Source organism: Olea europaea, chromosome 5, assembly GCF_002742605.1.
Source record: "Olea europaea var. sylvestris chromosome 5, O_europaea_v1, whole genome shotgun sequence".
Classification (NCBI taxonomy): domain Eukaryota; kingdom Viridiplantae; phylum Streptophyta; class Magnoliopsida; order Lamiales; family Oleaceae; genus Olea; species Olea europaea.
In genome coordinates, this window is record NC_036241.1 from 15,984,179 (window position 1) to 16,001,429 (window position 17,251).

At 30.7% G+C, this 17,251-nt stretch overlaps 2 protein-coding genes across 4 annotated transcripts; one reads left to right on the forward strand and one right to left on the reverse strand.

Moving 5' to 3' along the window:
* Positions 1–7,247: 7,247 nt before the first annotated feature.
* LOC111394825 (phosphatidylinositol 4-phosphate 5-kinase 6-like) lies at positions 7,248–11,226 on the forward strand. 3 transcript variants are annotated; one of them, XM_023020836.1, is made up of 8 exons: positions 7,248–7,828; positions 8,320–8,487; positions 8,600–8,765; positions 9,042–9,158; positions 9,263–9,456; positions 9,749–9,897; positions 10,055–10,100; positions 10,594–11,226. In XM_023020836.1, exons 1-8 carry the CDS (start codon positions 7,623–7,625, stop codon positions 10,862–10,864), a joined length of 1,317 nt encoding a protein of 438 aa, XP_022876604.1. In that variant the 5' UTR covers positions 7,248–7,622; the 3' UTR covers positions 10,865–11,226. The 3 variants fall into 3 exon arrangements, with proteins under 3 accessions (XP_022876604.1, XP_022876606.1, XP_022876605.1); XM_023020838.1 differs by having other exon boundaries at positions 10,599–10,971; XM_023020837.1 differs by having other exon boundaries at positions 10,055–10,122; positions 10,594–10,967.
* An 861-nt stretch (positions 11,227–12,087) lies between these two features.
* On the reverse strand, positions 12,088–16,530 carry LOC111394827. Its single transcript, XM_023020841.1, has 6 exons — positions 16,475–16,530; positions 16,183–16,390; positions 14,637–14,755; positions 14,414–14,511; positions 12,528–12,652; positions 12,088–12,443 (listed from the first exon to the last, which is right to left on the reverse strand). The coding sequence occupies exons 2-6, from the start codon at positions 16,360–16,362 to the stop codon at positions 12,285–12,287; spliced, it is 681 nt and encodes a 226-aa protein (XP_022876609.1). The 5' UTR covers positions 16,363–16,390; positions 16,475–16,530; the 3' UTR covers positions 12,088–12,284.
* Between the last annotated feature and the right edge of the window lie 721 nt (positions 16,531–17,251).

Consider the following 17,251-nt stretch of genomic DNA (forward strand, 5'->3'; position numbering starts at 1 on the left):
ATATTAACTTTTGATATGTTAAATTTCCTTCTATAGTTCCTAAATGACCATCTTCAAGATTTATAATTCTTCCATCATGTAAAATTACAGTTAATGGTGAATCTATTCCTTTCCTAAATAAGGATTTGAACATTATTTGTATTCCTGCTAAATAAATATATTGGATCTTTTCACTATGTTTTTTACTTATTTTTGATAATAATTCTGATACTGTACTTTTTGTTAAAAGGTTTATCTTATGTGTTCCTTGAGTAATCCTAACATTTATAGTTTTTCAATCTTATGGTATTCATTTATTGCTATTCTTTCTCTTCTCCATATTCTATCTAGAATTTCCCATTTTCCTATTTTCAAATCTAAAGATAACTTTTGTATTTTCTTAAATTTATTATTATCAAAAGTTACTTTTAATTCATAACCTTCTATTCCCTCATATTCTTGGATTTCTATGTTATTATTTTCTATTTCTTCAATTTCTCTATTCAGATTCTGATCCATAATCTTTTGAATCTGCTTCACTTATAAATACTTCCTGATTATTATAATGTTCAATATCAGATATTTCACTTAATTCACTTTCTATTTCAAAATAATCCTTTTGTAATATTTTCACTTTTTTCTTTGTGCAATCAGGACTTATATGACCTATTTCTCCATAATTTCAACACTTACATTATTTTTTATCTTTCTTATAAAGTTTATTTTTCTGTATATTATTTTTTCTTTTATAATATTTCCTTCCAGGTTTTATGTATTTTTTCTTAAAGTTTCTATATTTTTTAAATTTTCTGTTTTTATACTTTCTTTTATTTCTTTTTTCAGAATTACATCTCTATCTTGTAGGTTTTTCCATATCTTCACAAAATATTCTAGTTAATTTTCCTGATTTTTTCAATAATTGTTTTTTTTGACATATATATGCAAGTCTTTCAAATAAGAATTTTATTCTTGATCCTAGTGTTCTAGGTATTCCTATATTTTCTTTAATATATTTTTCAAATTCTATTTTAAAATATATTCTCCATAATCCTGGTAATTTATTGTAATACATATCTTGATCTACTTCTTGATTCTCATTACTATAAAATTGAGTATAATAGTAATCCTTGAATTCACAAGTATATTCTTTAATTTTACACATATCACAAATTGTTAAATTAATTAACTTAACTCTTGCATTATCTTTTTCCCGTATTGCTTCTTCTTCATAATTTCTTAACCAATTTTCTCCTAAGAATTCATCTGCAATATATTCTACTAATCTTTCTATTCCTAGTTTATCTGACTTTATTATTTTTGATTGTACATTTCTTTTTATTAATGATTTTGTATCGCTACTAATTCCTTCCCACCAATTTCTAACATTTCCTTCAAAAGATGCAATTAAAAAATCTATTCTCCTTTCAACATTTTCCCATGTATCATCTTTATTATATAAAAAGAATAATATCATTGAGTCTGCCCAAGTTATTAATGCTTTCTTAGTGTCTATTTTGCAATCTAAGTCTAATTTTGTTCCTCCATGGTTAACAGGTTTATCATAATTATTATTTAATTCAAATCTATTACTATATTTATTTCCTTTAGACGGTTGTTTTTCTCTTATTTTATCATAAAATTGTCTATATGGTTTATTTTACATAGGAGTATAACTTTCATCTGGATCTATTGATTCTTGTTTAAAGGTTCCTACGGAATTCGGTCCTCCTCCAGTATTCATTAAGATTTGATATTCATCATCTATACTTTCTAAGCTTAAATGATCAAAATTATTTATAAGTAGATCTAATTCTTCATTCATTTTCTTTGTCTTGATTTTCTTCAATTTCCTGTTTACCTAACATTTTTTCTCTAGATTCCTCTTCTTCTAATATTTTAGGTAATATATTTTTTCTAAACTCATTATCCATGCTTCCTGTTTCTATTATTATATTTTTTCTTTCAATATGTTTTTTCCCTATTCTGGTTATTTCTTTTTCTATAAATTTTTTATCTATTCTATTACTCTTTTCTTCATTTTCTTTTAATTTTCTGACTTCAAGTTTCAATATATTTATATCATTTCTTGCTTCTTTTATTTCATTCTTTATTTCTTGTACATCATTTATTAATGTTCTTATTAAATGTTTTAATTCTTTCATATGTTCACTGATTGACATTTTCTTTTATCGATTTTTTGATTGACAATAATGAAATGCTATATACTCAACATTTTTACACTCTTTTATCATTTTATCATATTTTTGTTTTATAACTTCAATATTTGTTAGTTCTTTTAATTTTTCATAATACCTTACCTTTTCTTTATATATTTCTTATTTTAATTTTAATATTTGTTTTTCTTGAGTTTTAGTTATAGCTCCAGGTATTAATAATTCATCTAAAATTTTATTATTTATTAATCTTATTCTTCTTAACTTTCTTTCTAAAATATTTTTAGTTTCTTCCATTATATTTTTATGATGATTCAAGTATTTCTCTATAGTATAATTCATTTTCAAATATTTTGATAATTATTTCATATGTATATCTATCTTTGATAAATCCTACAATTAATTTATGTAATATTTGTTCCTTTATTTCTCTAGGTAAATTCCTAGTTACATATAATGTTATTATTTTTAATTTATTAGGGATAGGGTTGAAAAATATATAATATCCTTTTTTTTCAGTACATTGATAATAATTATTTATTTTTATGATTTTCATAATATTTTTTTTTTCAGATTACTATGAAATCTATTTCACTCTGGATTTCTTCTAATATATATATATATATATATATGCTTATATTCTTCAAATAATATCTTTTTAATTATTTTTTCTTTTAGTTCTAAAGGTAGATTTTTAATTACTCTAAAAATTTCTAATATTTCTTTTATGTCTTTACTATATGTTCCAACTATATTATCTTCTTCTATATAACCTTCTATATTAGAACTATATTTTACCTGATACCTTAGTCTATTTTTATAAGTTTCAATAATTTCTAAAATCATAAACTTTTGAGTCTTTCTTTATCTTTTCAATGATTAATTTTATTTATTTTCAATATCTTTTAGGTAATTTATTTTTATATATTTTCTCATGATCTCTCTGGCTCTGATACCAACGGGATGATGCTACTATGAGCGAACAAAAATCTAATAATCTAATAATCACAAATCTAATATTCTAATATTCTAAAAATTCTTTTATTTTTGTTTTAGTTAATTTATTTGTTATTAAGCGTATATAAAATCTTAATGTAAGGTTAAAAACTAATTTTTTATATGCTTGTAGTAATCTATTTTTTTATTGGTCTTCTTATAAATTTTTAAGTAATTCTTCAAAGTCTAGTAATATCTGAGAATTTATAATATCAATATATGTTATCATATCTATGTCTGTTCTAAAAGGTATATCTTATTTTGAGATATTTTTCTAATTTATCTATGATATCTTGTATATCTTTTATGATTATTGATCTTACAATTTCTTTAGCAAAATTTTCTAATAAATTTTCTTTGAAACATTTTAATATTTCTTGTGATGCATATAATTGTTCTTGATATCCTATCTTATCAATTTCTTTTTTATTTTTAACAACATTTTTTTATATTATATAGTCCTCTCTTATATTTGAGTTTTTTCATTTTATAATTATTCATTAATAATTCTTTCAAATTTTTAAAAAAATTACTTGTTAATTTTTTAAGGACTTAGATAGAAGAGTTTTATTGTGAAATAGGTTGTTTTTAATTTTGTTTAAAGGTATTTTAGGTAGTTCCAAATGTTTGGAAAAGTCAAGGGCCATTTTGGAAAATGGTCTCTCTTATTTGGGTCAATTTCATGTATTTCCCGTTTTTGGGCCACCCTAGGTGTGAAACAAAGGGCCGTGCTAGTCAAACGGTGCTTAAGTGACGTCCCTGTTCGAACAAGGAACAAGGCCTAGATGGCCCTGTTCAAGTAGCTTTTTTCGTGAAACAAGGATCATGCTACTTGAACAATGTCCTATCCAAACAGGAGCGACATGATGACCCCATTGGCCGGATGTCTACTGCCGTGCTACTTGGACAATGCTCTGTCCAAACAGGGTAATACTTTTTTGGCGCCCCTTGTTTGGACAAGGCATTGTCCAAGAGGAAAAACTCCATGAAACAAATGCAGCATCTACATGCATTGGATTGTATGAGAATGCTGCAGAAAATATTAGAGTACTTTAGGCTTGGGTAAAATAGCAAAGAAGGTCCTTAACTTTGTCACGCACATTGCACTTTTCATCCAAACAAAATTAAATGATTAAGTCCCTATTTGATAAAATTAATTTTTTAATAAATTTTGATAAAAGTTGATAAAATGTATGGCTAAAAAATTATAGATCACATGAAATATATGGCTAAAATTAATTGTTGACTTCGATAAATTTTAGTCCCTAGTACAAAACAAAGGCTAAAAGCTATATTTGTTTTCAAAAAAAAGAGTGCGAGCTCTAATTATTATGGGATATCCACAATTTATCACAAAAAAATAGTGAACAACGTTACTTGTAAGCATATCCAAACATGTGATTAATCCATTCGAGGAACTATTTAATTGAATCAAGATATTGAAACTTCCACTTGACAAGGTGATTATAGAGTCCTCGAGGTCGAGATAGTATCCATTAAAAGCTCGAAGAAACAGTAGATGGAGCTTAAGGTGGAGCTTGCGTTTAACTAATTTTGACTTTATTACATATCAACTTTTTACACAAATGCGAAATTTTAGAAGTGGCTTCTCTAAAAATAAGAATTAGAATTTAGTACACTATTATTATTTCACATTTTAGGAGACACTTTAAATCAAATAAGTGGAAAGTACCCCCACAAAAATAAAAAGAAAAGAATATCGAGTGTTGTCATTCTTTCACATCATTATTTCAAAAAGGAGTAAAGTTGTATTATGTTTGAATACTAATTCGTGCGCTTTTCAAGAATTATTTTTTATTTTTTACATTGAGGGCCTGCTTAAAATATACATATAATTCATTTTTATTTTTTACATTGAGGGACTGCTTAAAATATACATTTGATTTGTCATTCTCAAAATAGAAACTTAAAAAAAATATGTTTAAATTGGAATTTTGAAAAATTGTTTCATGACGTTTAATTTAATGTCTAATTATAAAATTGTTTTATGACATTTATTCAATCTCTTAGAGCATAGTTTTGAAAATTGATTTTTTAAAATAAAGAATATCTTATATTTAAAGAGTCTCTTGAAAATTGAATAAAGTGTCACAAAATAATTTTTATAAATTCCAAATTAAACATATTTTTAAGTTTCTATTTTGAATGTTTTATAAAATTGAAAATTGAAAAAAGCAAATCAAATACCCTATAGGTCATATTTGATCCACATTCTTTCAAAAAAATATATTTTTAAATAGTGATTTGACATCATTTTAATCACATATTTTTTAATAAAATAATATTATACAGAAATTCAAAATTTTTTCTTATTTTTTAACCACACATTTCCATTAATACACTATTCAAAAATGCTTTCTTATGAAAATAATGTGGCTCAAACAAGGGTCTAATTTGTAATGTCCCTGTTTGAACTCATTTTTTAAAACTTATTTTTATTTTAAATTTATTTTCAACCACACGTTATTCGAATAACTAATTTTACATAGAGATCTACAATTTTTCACTACTTTTTAACTACAAAATTTTCAAACACTCACCTATCGATATATTCTCAAAAAATCGTCATCAAGCAAGCTTTTTAGTATACCTTGTAGATACAGCACATGCAAATCTTATATTCAAAAGTATAATTATCACACACGACGTGGCAAGCAGATCTTACTTTAAAATTAATTTGATTGATAATATCATCCATTGATGTTTTTGGTGACAAGAAATATTGATGTCTCTCTCGTCCTTCCATTTGTTAGGTGTCATAGTACATTTAGGAACCAAATCCCCCAACCTAAAGAATATGTGTTTCTTCAATTGTTGCCTCTCACTATAATGGAGACAAAGTAGATAACAGTAGAGGTCACCTTAATTTGAGTGAATTTTCATTTTAGTCACTCAATTTATTTATTTTTTTAATTTTTCAAACTCAATCTATGACCTATTTGGTTCTAGTTTAGCCACCAACAAGTAAGGATTCGTCACATAATTTAGTGTCATTTCCTACATGATTCTAACATTATGAGTATTAGTAGGAATCGTTAATTGTGTTGTGTAATACTCCCTTTTTCGACTTGTAAAAGTCACACTTATACAAAACACTACCTTGTTAAAAGTTGCATTTTCTTTTTTAAAGTATAACTCTCAATTGTCCAGCATCACAAGGAGTCTATGATGAGAACCGTTGTATGAAGCTAGCAACGACAAGAACTCGTTGATTGTGGATGAAGGATCAATGACGAGATCACGAGCAAAGAAGGTCAAAGAAATCATGGGATTACTTGTTCAATTTACAGTGGATGAAGCATTGATCACAACAAGTAAAATGACTAGTTCATATTGAGCATGGAGAAGGAACAAGATGAATCAACTCGGTTCAAATAACAGACAAGGGAGCTGAAAAAGGGAAAGTTATGCGACCGCATAGTACATCTAAGTATGTGGTCGCATGCCTCCATGCCAAAACCACACTAAAAGCTGAAGAAATGCCTATGCGACCACATTCTCTACACCTATGTGGCTGCATGGTATAAAATTGGGACATGATTTTTCAAATTTTGTCTAAACTTCTATTTTAGTTAAATTGTAGTGGCGTTCAACAATTCAAGTAAATTCCGTGAGTTTTATGATCACGGGATTAAGATATTGTTAGCGGTTGTCTTAGTTCTTTTGTTCAATAATTTATTGGGTCAAGTTTTTTAAACGTTGATTCTTGACTTTCTTAGATTTAATCTAATCCATTGTGAATTTCGTAATTACAATTGTTACGTGGGTTCACATCAATCTATGCAATATATATATATATGTATGTTTTCTTGTAAGAGAAGACACTAATTCATATCACAAATTGTTATTGATGACCAACTAAAATAAAATTGTAACTTAGTGATGATTTCGGAACCCAAAGAAAAGTTGAATTATTAAAATGAAAATTTCGCTAAATAAAATTAAAGAATGAGAGAAAAAATGAAAAAAGAAATAAAAACTTAAACAAAAGAGGGGAAAATGAAAGAAAAGAAAAGAAAATGCTTCTAATTGAAAGGAAAAGGCCCTTCATTGGTTGGTCCCTGTTTTTGGCTTTTCCTGCCTGCATCAAAACAGCCCTTCTTGTTTTGACAAACACAAACAAACATTATGCATTTTGCACAAATCAAAGCAAAAAGGTTTTATATTTTATTGTTCTTGATTTTGGGTTCCTTTATTTCTGGATATTGTCATCCCATTTTGTTTCTTTCTTGACAATCCAACACCATCTGTTTCTTCATAAAATGTATAAAACATCAGACACCATTTTAAGGAAATGAACAATGAAAACGTCGTATGGTCTTTTCGGTTGTTGAAAATATGATTATCGATTTGGTTGTAGGGCTCACGTTCTTGGCAAAAAGGAAGGTTTACGATTTGAGTTGATCAAAAATAATCGAAAGATGGGATTCTGAGGTGCAAATAGACAGAAGAATGAACAAAAAACTGAGTAGCATTATCAAGGTGAAGAAATCACAAGCTGGTGCAAAGAAAAGGGCAAACAGCATATTCTCAACAATGTCTGTTGCCCATGTGGACGACGATGACATCATTGGAAAGCCAACCAAAATGCAGGGAGAGACGATATCCAAAGGGCATAAGAATTATGACCTCATGCTTAATTTGCAGCTTGGAATAAGGTATAAAATTGCTTTTAATGGAATCTGTCTCTTAATTCTCATTTTGGTAAAAGGAAAAATGATTTTTGTTTGAATAGAATAACTGCATTCATGGTTTGGATTCATATACAGGTTATTCACTATATGTACATGATGCGAGTTAATCCTTGACGAGTAATCTTGTTAGAGAAATTGCTTTAGGAATTCTGCGTGATAAGATCCTTACAATGTTAAAAGGCTAGTTTTAATGATCGTACTAACTTTGGACCGTTGAAAGAACGATATGGAAATGAGGATGCTAAGATGGATGTGCGGGCATATGCTAAAATGGATTATAGAATATATGACAATAAGTGGAGGTAGGCGTAGCACCAATTGAGTTCTTATAAACTCTGTTTACTAATTTGCTTCCAGATGGTGTGATTTCAGTTATATTCGTCTCAATAGTGTTCTTCGTGATATGTTGCTAGATTCATATTTCTGTTTATATCTCATTTGGTACAATCAATCAGATATTCTGTAGGAAGAGCTGCTCCAGCTACATCCCTTGATCTGAGAGATACAGCTTTTAATCCCAAGGAGAAGATATGGACTCGATTTCCTCCGCAAGGATCAAAACATACTCCGCCTCACCAATCGTCTGCATTCAAATGGAAGGATTACTGCCCCTTAGTTTTCAGGTCAGACATAGAAACATGGATGCCTTAGTGTTAACAGGAACTTATAATTTCTGATAATGCTTTGTCCATTTGCACCAATTGGCCTTATTAGACATAATGATTATGTTTTCAGGACATTAAGAAAATTGTTTAAGGTGGATCCAGCTGATTACATGATATCCATATGTGGAGATGACGCCCTTCGGCTGCTCTCGTCTCCTGGAAAAAGTGGAAGCTTCTTTTACTCGACCAATGATGACAAATACATGATTAAGACCATGAAGAAGTCAGAAGTAAAAGTGAGTTCTTATATCAAATTATGCAGTACGATGAATTTTTGTCCATGTCACACAAGAATTCAGAAATTGCTCAAACTTAGCAATTGCTAATGACTAAAATCTCAATGAAAAAAGGGATTATTTACCATTTATTTCAAGTTATTTGGACAAATTGAAGATGAACAATGAACATTAGAATTCTGTTTATGTTTATGTTTAACAGCGAAAAGACAATCTTGGAAATAATTGCTGAGTTCTGTCTTCAACTATATAACATCCTAATCCTGCTAATTGTAGGTGTTGATAAGAATGCTTCAAGCTTATTACAATCATGTACGAGCCTTTGAGAATACCTTAGTAACAAAATTTTTTGGCCTTCATTGTGTGAAGATGAGTGGACATGCACAAAAGAAGGTAGTTAAAATGATCAGTAAATTCTGTCTTTCTTTCATCAACACACTTTTAATCTTGATACTAATTCCTCTGTTCTTATAATTGTGGATTTTTTTTATGAGCAGGTGAGGTTTGTTATAATGGGAAATTTGTTTTGCTCTGATTATGCTATACATCGACGTTTTGACTTGAAAGGTTCTTCACATGGTCGTTTAACTGACAAACCTGAATCTGAAATTGATTCAACAACCACTCTCAAGGATCTTGATCTGAATTATATATTCAGATTGCAGAAATCTTGGTTCCAAGAGTTCTGCAGGTGATCAATTTCGACTCTTATTTTTTTTTTTTTTTTCCTTGTTTTATTGGCTAGACTCTTACTCCTTATCGTGTTTGCATATGCGATTTCTGTAATCCATGAACTTTTTTATTTCCTAATGATTTTCTCGCAAAATTCTTCTCTCAAAATGATTTCACATTTAAAAACATTTTCCCGATAGGAAAGGCTCTACATCTCGAAATAGTTCAACTAGCAGTCTATGCATTGATGTATCCAGCACAAATAATATCCTTAACATTTTGTATCCTAGGCTGAGATTTTCCCTATGCAGGCAAGTGGACAGGGACTGCAATTTTCTCGAGCAGGAGAGAATTATGGATTACAGTCTTTTGGTTGGGATTCACTTTACACAAATGTCACGTACTGGCGAACCACCGCCAACAATGGAGGCTAGTATTTCCCAAGTGCAAAGTCCTAGTGGTATATATGTAACCTCCATAAATCCTTTTTTTTTCTTTTTTTTTTTTGAGTGTATGTTCAGCACGCAGTATTCATTAGATCTCTGCAATATAATTAAAAAAAATGTCTTTTTCTTTTTTCAATACCCGCTTAAGTGGAAGAAAGTGAAATTTTGTAGGGAATGGAGACGAAGGCAGTGAAGAAACAGCTCCAGAGCTATCTAGGTCAGATCTTGATCCCAACCCGGTATAAAACATGCTAATCCATGAAGTGTGAACTTCATTAAGATTTCGAACTCTACTTTTTCCCTAAATATTATAAACATTCAGTTTAACATTGGTGTTTATTGCGCAAACCTTTTTCTATAATTCAGTTGATACGTTTGAGTACAAAGGATACTCAAGTCAACATGGTATAAAGCTGTCTATACAAGGGAAATTGCCAGGTGCTGATGCGGCAGATTTTGACTGGCTATTTTAAATCTGTTTTTTTGTGTAAGGTCCAATGAATTTTTGACACTTGACATTCTGGCACTTTCCCAGACATGTTCTCCTGTACATGTAGCATCTCTGGTTAACCTGACAGCACGGTCCTCAAATGATTCTGCTGGCTTATTATCATGATATATCTATCATATCCTGAATTTAATAGTATGAAAGATAAGATGCTTTTAAGTTCACTATTAGACTTAATGACACTGTTTTTCATTACCATTAGATTAGGTATGAACATGCCAGCACGGGCTGAACTGGCGACAAGAAGAACTGATAGTGAGCTTGTTATGGAACCAACTGGTGAATACTATGATGTCATTCTGATCTTGGGTATAATTGACATATTGCAAGATTATGATATTAGCAAGAAGCTTGAACATGCATACAAGTCATTCCATTATGATCCAAATTCAATATCTGCAGTTGACCCGAGCCAGTATTCTAGGCGTTTTCGTGATTTCATATTAAGAATCTTCAGACAAGACACTACTTGAAACTTGTAGGAACATGTATTTAATGATTCAGTTCTACTGCAAATGTACATGAAGAATAGAAGATGTCCAATATTTTTGTTCCAGAAGTTGAGGAGAGTATACAGATTCCATTGGAAGCAAGGCATCGTGTTTATACCTTTCAGAATTTTGCTCCAAAATAAAATCTAATGCGCATGTAGTTTCTAACAAATGATGCTTGGATTGGATACAATTTGTTTAACATATTGGATCATGTGTAAAGTCAAGTTGATTCAACTTTTTTTGTGAATAATGCTTAGTCAAGAGAGAAAGTGACAGGAATTTAGTCATCTTTTCCTATTTCAGACTCTCTCCAAATTTATGCAACTTTTTTTTTTCATGAATTTTGTTGTGAGCACAAGAATTTCTTTTCAATATGGTATGTCAACTAATTGAAGAAAAAGAAAGATGCTACATGCACCGGGAAAAATGTCAGGAAAATTGCCAAAATGTCAAATGGCGGATTTTCATTGGAATTTGTACAAAAAAAACAAATTTGAAATAGTCAATCAAAATCCGTCACATCATCACCTGGCAATTTCCCTCACATTTTTCCCAGTACAAACCGTTTTATTCGAAGAAAAATGAGTGGGTTGGTGGGCACGAAACACAAGTAGTGTTCCCCCACCTCAATATTTTTGTTGTTTGTCTTGTTTATTTGTGTAAGAACCTGACAAAGGTGCTTTTGTTAATGCTGGGAAACCTTTGACAATGTTGAGTAAATTAAAGTCATTAATTTGTACAAAAAGCACATTGATGGATGCCACTCATTCATATTATTATTTAATTTAATGTGGGCTCCACTCTATTGGTGTGCTGAAATTTTAATTTCTCGAGTATTCATAGAATCAACGCTTCGTGTTTTTTGTTGTCTTATTTCCTGATTTAGTCCAACTAATTTGTTAGATCAAATCGGCTTCTGATCTACTACTGTAATTTTTATTCTCCTTGCCAAAGTAGATCTTCGATACTGATTTATTCACTCAAATTTATGCATTATTATTTAGAGTAGTTGAAACAAAACCACATCAATTCATCCCCATATTGTTTATTATTCACTCAATTTTTTATTTTTTTTTTAAATCATTTCTGACCATCTTAAGATTGAAAATTATTTCCCATCAGCAGTTCGAAAGACAATCCCCATTTGACTATGAAACCGTTTTGAGAAGACTAGAAAAATCAAAAATTGCTTCGGAAAATTAAGATGTTTTTTCTTAACATCTTTTAATGTGTGTGACTAAGAGTTTTTAGAGAAAGTTACCTCAAGAAACTTTTCTACAAGAAACAAAAGCAAAAATTTTATTAAACGGACACTATAAACCCATCCTAAAATCGAACTCTATTGCAGCAAAGATTCTATTATGACAATGATTGGAAGTTCTGAATTAGATGCCGGAGGTTACCATGGTTCAGAATTGTTGAAAATGAAATTTCTGTTATCTGAGTCGCTAGACCAACCCTCCATCAAAATGAGGTTAAGTCGAACCATTAGTTTCTCCACAGCATCTTCCTCCATGTCACTAGTTGAACGGGATGATTGCTCCGATGTAGAGGACTTCTGCAATTGATTAATGATTCATTAGTTAAACAAATAAGACGTTTAAATTGATACATCAAAGTGCAACAGATAGGAAAACTCTACCTTAGTATCCATGTACAGCTTGAGGTAGTGCAGTGTTTCCTGATAAAATCCGCAGTGGTAAAGAAGAACAGCATAATCTCTTAGTTCCTTTGGATCAGTTTGGAGTAGGATAAGACGTTCACACGCTGTTAAAGAGCGTGATCATTAAATGTGAAGGCAACAAGAACAAGTAAGAAATTTTAAACGGTAATCGGAAGTTTTCACGAGGTTTGAAATGCAGCAAACAGGTAGTATATTTATGCAGAAATAAAGATCCTTTATAAACATTATGACTCAACAATCAAAAGCACAAACCTGCTTTTAAGCATATGATTTTATCTTGTTTTTATTAAATAATCCATATTGTTTATTTCCCAAGAACTAATAGTCAGGTAGATTTAGAAAATCATTACATATTGCACTATTAATTGTGTTATTCTGACATAATCCGGGCATAAAGAAATATATACATTCACAATGGTAATGGCCAAAACACCTAGGAGAGTCTGGGTGATATCCTAATGCATTGCCTAAGCAATGGGGCAACCACTCAGGTAGCAATTCTTTGAGAGATAAAAATGAGTAGAAATTAATAAAACATAAAAATATAGCACTAAGAACTTTATTTCACCATAACACACTATTCCACACTCTATTCTCGTTTTGCTCTCTGTCCCCTTATTTGTGTTCTATACCCAATGTTTTCACAGTAATATATATCCATATGTATATGCAATTTTGGTAAGGCTCACTGAAAAATAATTGTACTCCAAGCAATAGGAAATTTCCAATATTGTGTACGTGCAGAGTTTAGATAATTTATTTTCATTAAGAAATGAGGAAAAATCATATGAAAATATTTAGCCAGTCCTGGGCAACAGAAGTCAGGTAGTTTCTTGTGACAACTATGCTTTTCGCATAATAACAACTTTTAACACTTCCCTCTACAGATCTAATTGAGCACATATATGCTACTGTTGAATATAATATTTAAATGATAAATATTTGGTCATATCTAACAGTTTAAACATTATATCACGTAGTTCAATATAATATCAAAGTAGGCAAATGTCCAAAATTCAAATCTCATTACCTTTAATCTGGATAAATTAATCCCACGTACATGTGAGAGGGCGTGTTCAATATAATATTTTAATGATAAATGTGGTTATATTTAACAATTTAAGCTTTTAGATCAAGTGATTCAACAACTACTATATATGATTTTTGCGAAAAGGCAAAGGAAATTTTTAAATCCATCACTTATCTTAGTCCATTACTCCAAAAGGAAATAATCTATTCTGTTGATAACCTGATCTTTAGAGTAATATACAAGCCAAACTCAACCCATGTCTCACTTTTACTTTCCAAACCAACACGGACATGGAAGGAGGGTGCGAATTTAAGGTAGTTCCTTCTAGAATAATAGCATCCATTAAGCCAACTACTATTGAACGTGAAAAATTTTGAGTCAAGGATAGATTTGCTTATTGAGATTGGAAAGGAGTCTTTATTGTTGGCATTGCCTAGTGATAATAGGCAAACCTTTTTTAAAGCGTCCAATTTAGCCCCTGTTTGGTGGCCATTATTTATAAAAAAACAATGTTTTGAATAGTATTTTTTAGGAGAATTTGTGGTTAAAAAGTAGGAAAAAGTTTTTTGTTGATGAGCAGAATATTTTATTATGTAAATGTGAGGAGGTTAAAAATGAGTATGTAGAAAAAAGAGTTTGAAAATAACGGTCATCAACCTGGGGCTTAATATTTATCCGGAACTTTCTATTTGTATATTAGGAACCTTTAGAGCATTTATGTACATATCATGTTACTCACCATTTCCTATGTGCCCTTAATGAAGTTAATAATAAAACATGGTGATAAAGGTACAAGACCAGATCATTCATATACCAGATAGTGCACGTCTCATATCCCCAAAACGAACACTGGTCCAAACACCTCGTTGCAGCCTATGCTGAGCAGCCTTGGCAGATGCAATCTCCACAGCACTGCATCAGAAAGTGTACGTGCTTGAGAAGTATGCGAGAGAGAATAATATGAAAAGAAAAACAAAATCCTTATATGGCAAATTATTCTTAGAAGATAAACTAAGTATAAATTATACAATAAAAACCTTTCTTTAGTGTTGTTGGATCCATTGGAGCAGTGAGCAGCTTGTGCTGCCCTTAGGAACAGACTTCTAGTATGATTAAGTTGAAATGGCCAGAAAGCATGCTTCAAATCTTTCAACATCTGAACAAGAAAGTCACCATTAATAACAGAATCAACACAAATCCTTGTTTGTTGAAATTGTAATTAGATAGATAACATACAAAATGCTTGCTGGTAAAAAGTTACACATTATGTATTGAGTATCTAAAATTTTGAGGTATGTCTTTCTGTCATAATCATTTTGAGTATGATTTTCATGTGAGATCTGCAATCACCTGAGTGTGTCCAATTAAAATCTCTGATGACATGGACCTAGTATATCAAGATTGTAATAAAGAAATGCATGATCGGATAACTCGAACTTAGGTCATCACCACACTTTTGAACTCCATGAAAGCAGTACAAAGAGAACGCAAAAACTAAATCTAAAAGCCTCAGACCCAGATATAGATTATTGATATATCTCAAATTTTCATTTCATTTTGCTTTAATAGAAATAATAGAAGGCCTGTTGAAATATTAAACTGGAGGCAGGGCCATGATGCTTACAGCCTTCTATTATAAAGGGGCATAAGAAAGGAAAGGTAAAGAATGCCTAGAAGATGGGTATTGGTTCACACAAGGTGACCTGAATATTTCAATATGACCAATCAAAAGGATGCACGAAGGAATGAGATGTGTAAAATTTGATAGTTGAAACATATTGTCATATTTGGTATGAATATTTCACAAATCGGTCACCAAACATGCCTCCGTGGGAGACAATTTCAGCTGGTCACCTGTAAAGTTAGATACTTGATATATATTGTCATAGTTTTTCTTTCTACAAATTGATTGTTCTTGGTGGAATAGAATGAGGGTTTCGAATTCTCAACACTTCCCCCACCATCCTTCATCCCTTTCCACATGCTGCAGAGGTGACGTCAGGGGAGAGGAAGAAGGGAAGATGTAGGGAAAAAGGTGAGGAAGGAAGAAATATAGAGGGGGAAAATGAAATAGGATTTTCCACGAAGGCTGCCAAAAAATTAGACGAGAATGAAATGTTGTACCTCATGTTTTACGCTTGTAAAGTGTGGGTAAGGAGTAAATTATGGGTGTAAATAGTAATTTTACCTTTTGAACTGAAAGGTTTAGATAGAAAGTGGCGTAGAGAGTAAAACACGTGGATATATCTAGAAGCTTCTAGATAAAAGACCGTAGAAAAATTCAATCTGGAAGGACTACTACCTAGGAAAGTAAGAAGTTCATGGATTTATGCAAGGACAGTGTTAAAAGGCACTAGAGATAAGACTGAAGAAGACTGGTTATCCAGCACCAAATTAGGAACAATTACCCTATAAGTACTAACTCCCTTTCAGTGCTTGTCTCATCTCATCTTTATAAGAGACAAAAGAGTGCACCAAACATCTTTCAAATGCACACACTAAAGGCCAAGACAAATATAATGCTCTTCATGGAAGGAAGGAAAAGTATACTACAAAAATAAGGGGGCAAGACAAATGAATTACCTCCACTAGTAAAGTTTGTGTAGTCATAATATGTGATTGATCAGATTCCTTGCTCTTTTGTTTGTGATACCCTTTTGGACAACTGTATGAATCATGAGGGAAGAAAATCTCCACGTCAAAATTTAGGAGACCCCACATACGAAGCATCTTTAGAATCTCCGTGTAAATGAGGGAGAGCATAGAAGCAGAACCCGATCGATGTGTCAAAACCTGCTCAAACACAGAAGTTTCCAGAGTTATGGACCACAGTTTACCTAATCAAAATGAAAATCAACCACGGAACAACCTACATACCGAGTGGAGATAAAGGGCACGCTGCTCTACTTGATTCCTTGTACTAGTCCTCCGAAAACCCTAGAAAAGCTACCATGTTACAGTAGAAGAAAATCTGAATGACATCATAGGAAAAACTCAATCATGTAATCCCAACATGAGAAGATGCAAAAAAAAAAATAATAAAAATAATAATACAAAATGAGAGCAAGTTCGGAAGACTATATTACACCGGATAAGGATAATATTTATTCAATATGGTGTTTGGCACAAATTATACCATGACTTAACTAATCCAAGTAGCATATCATCCTCAGTCACACCGAATTGAAATAATCCCCCTATGAGATTGGTTTGGACGAGACTATTCAATCCTGAAAATGTACATGATGTATTACGCATAAAATTAATTTGGATAGATCAACAAAAGAACACGTACATTTACTTATAAGTAAATAAATAAGTTTTAAAATGAATCATTTTTTTATTGCTAAGATTGAAAAATATTTTCTTATTTTGACACTACAGTAAATTTCTTTTTTAAAGAATAACTTTTTTACTAAAAATAAGAGAAATGTAAATTATTCAAACATTTTTGTAAACAAAAAAGTAACTCGAAAGGAACTTTACTTTTTTTAATCTTAATTTTAAAAAAAAAATGTAAAAAGCATTTTTACTTTAAAATATAAGAAGAATCTAAAGTTATCCAAACATTTTTGTAGATAAAAAGTTGCTTAGAGTAACTTTTTTAAGCTTCCTTTAAAAAGTAAGGATTTTTCGGATTAAAGAAAAGTAA

Excerpts from the sequence above, each read along its gene's own strand:
- LOC111394825 (XM_023020836.1), top strand. The coding sequence starts at position 7,623 with ATGAACAAAAAACTGAGTAGCATTATCAAGGTGAAGAAATCACAAGCT. Across the intron at positions 7,829-8,319 it reads AATTTGCAGCTTGGAATAAG|ATATTCTGTAGGAAGAGCTG; the intron begins GTATAAAATTGC and ends ACAATCAATCAG. Across the intron at positions 9,457-9,748 it reads TGGTTCCAAGAGTTCTGCAG|GCAAGTGGACAGGGACTGCA; the intron begins GTGATCAATTTC and ends TTCCCTATGCAG.
- LOC111394827 (XM_023020841.1), bottom strand. The coding sequence starts at position 16,362 with ATGCTCTCCCTCATTTACACGGAGATTCTAAAGATGCTTCGTATGTGG. Across the intron at positions 14,756-16,182 it reads CACAAACTTTACTAGTGGAG|ATGTTGAAAGATTTGAAGCA; the intron begins GTAATTCATTTG and ends TTTCTTGTTCAG. Across the intron at positions 12,444-12,527 it reads AGCTGTACATGGATACTAAG|AAGTCCTCTACATCGGAGCA; the intron begins GTAGAGTTTTCC and ends AATCAATTGCAG.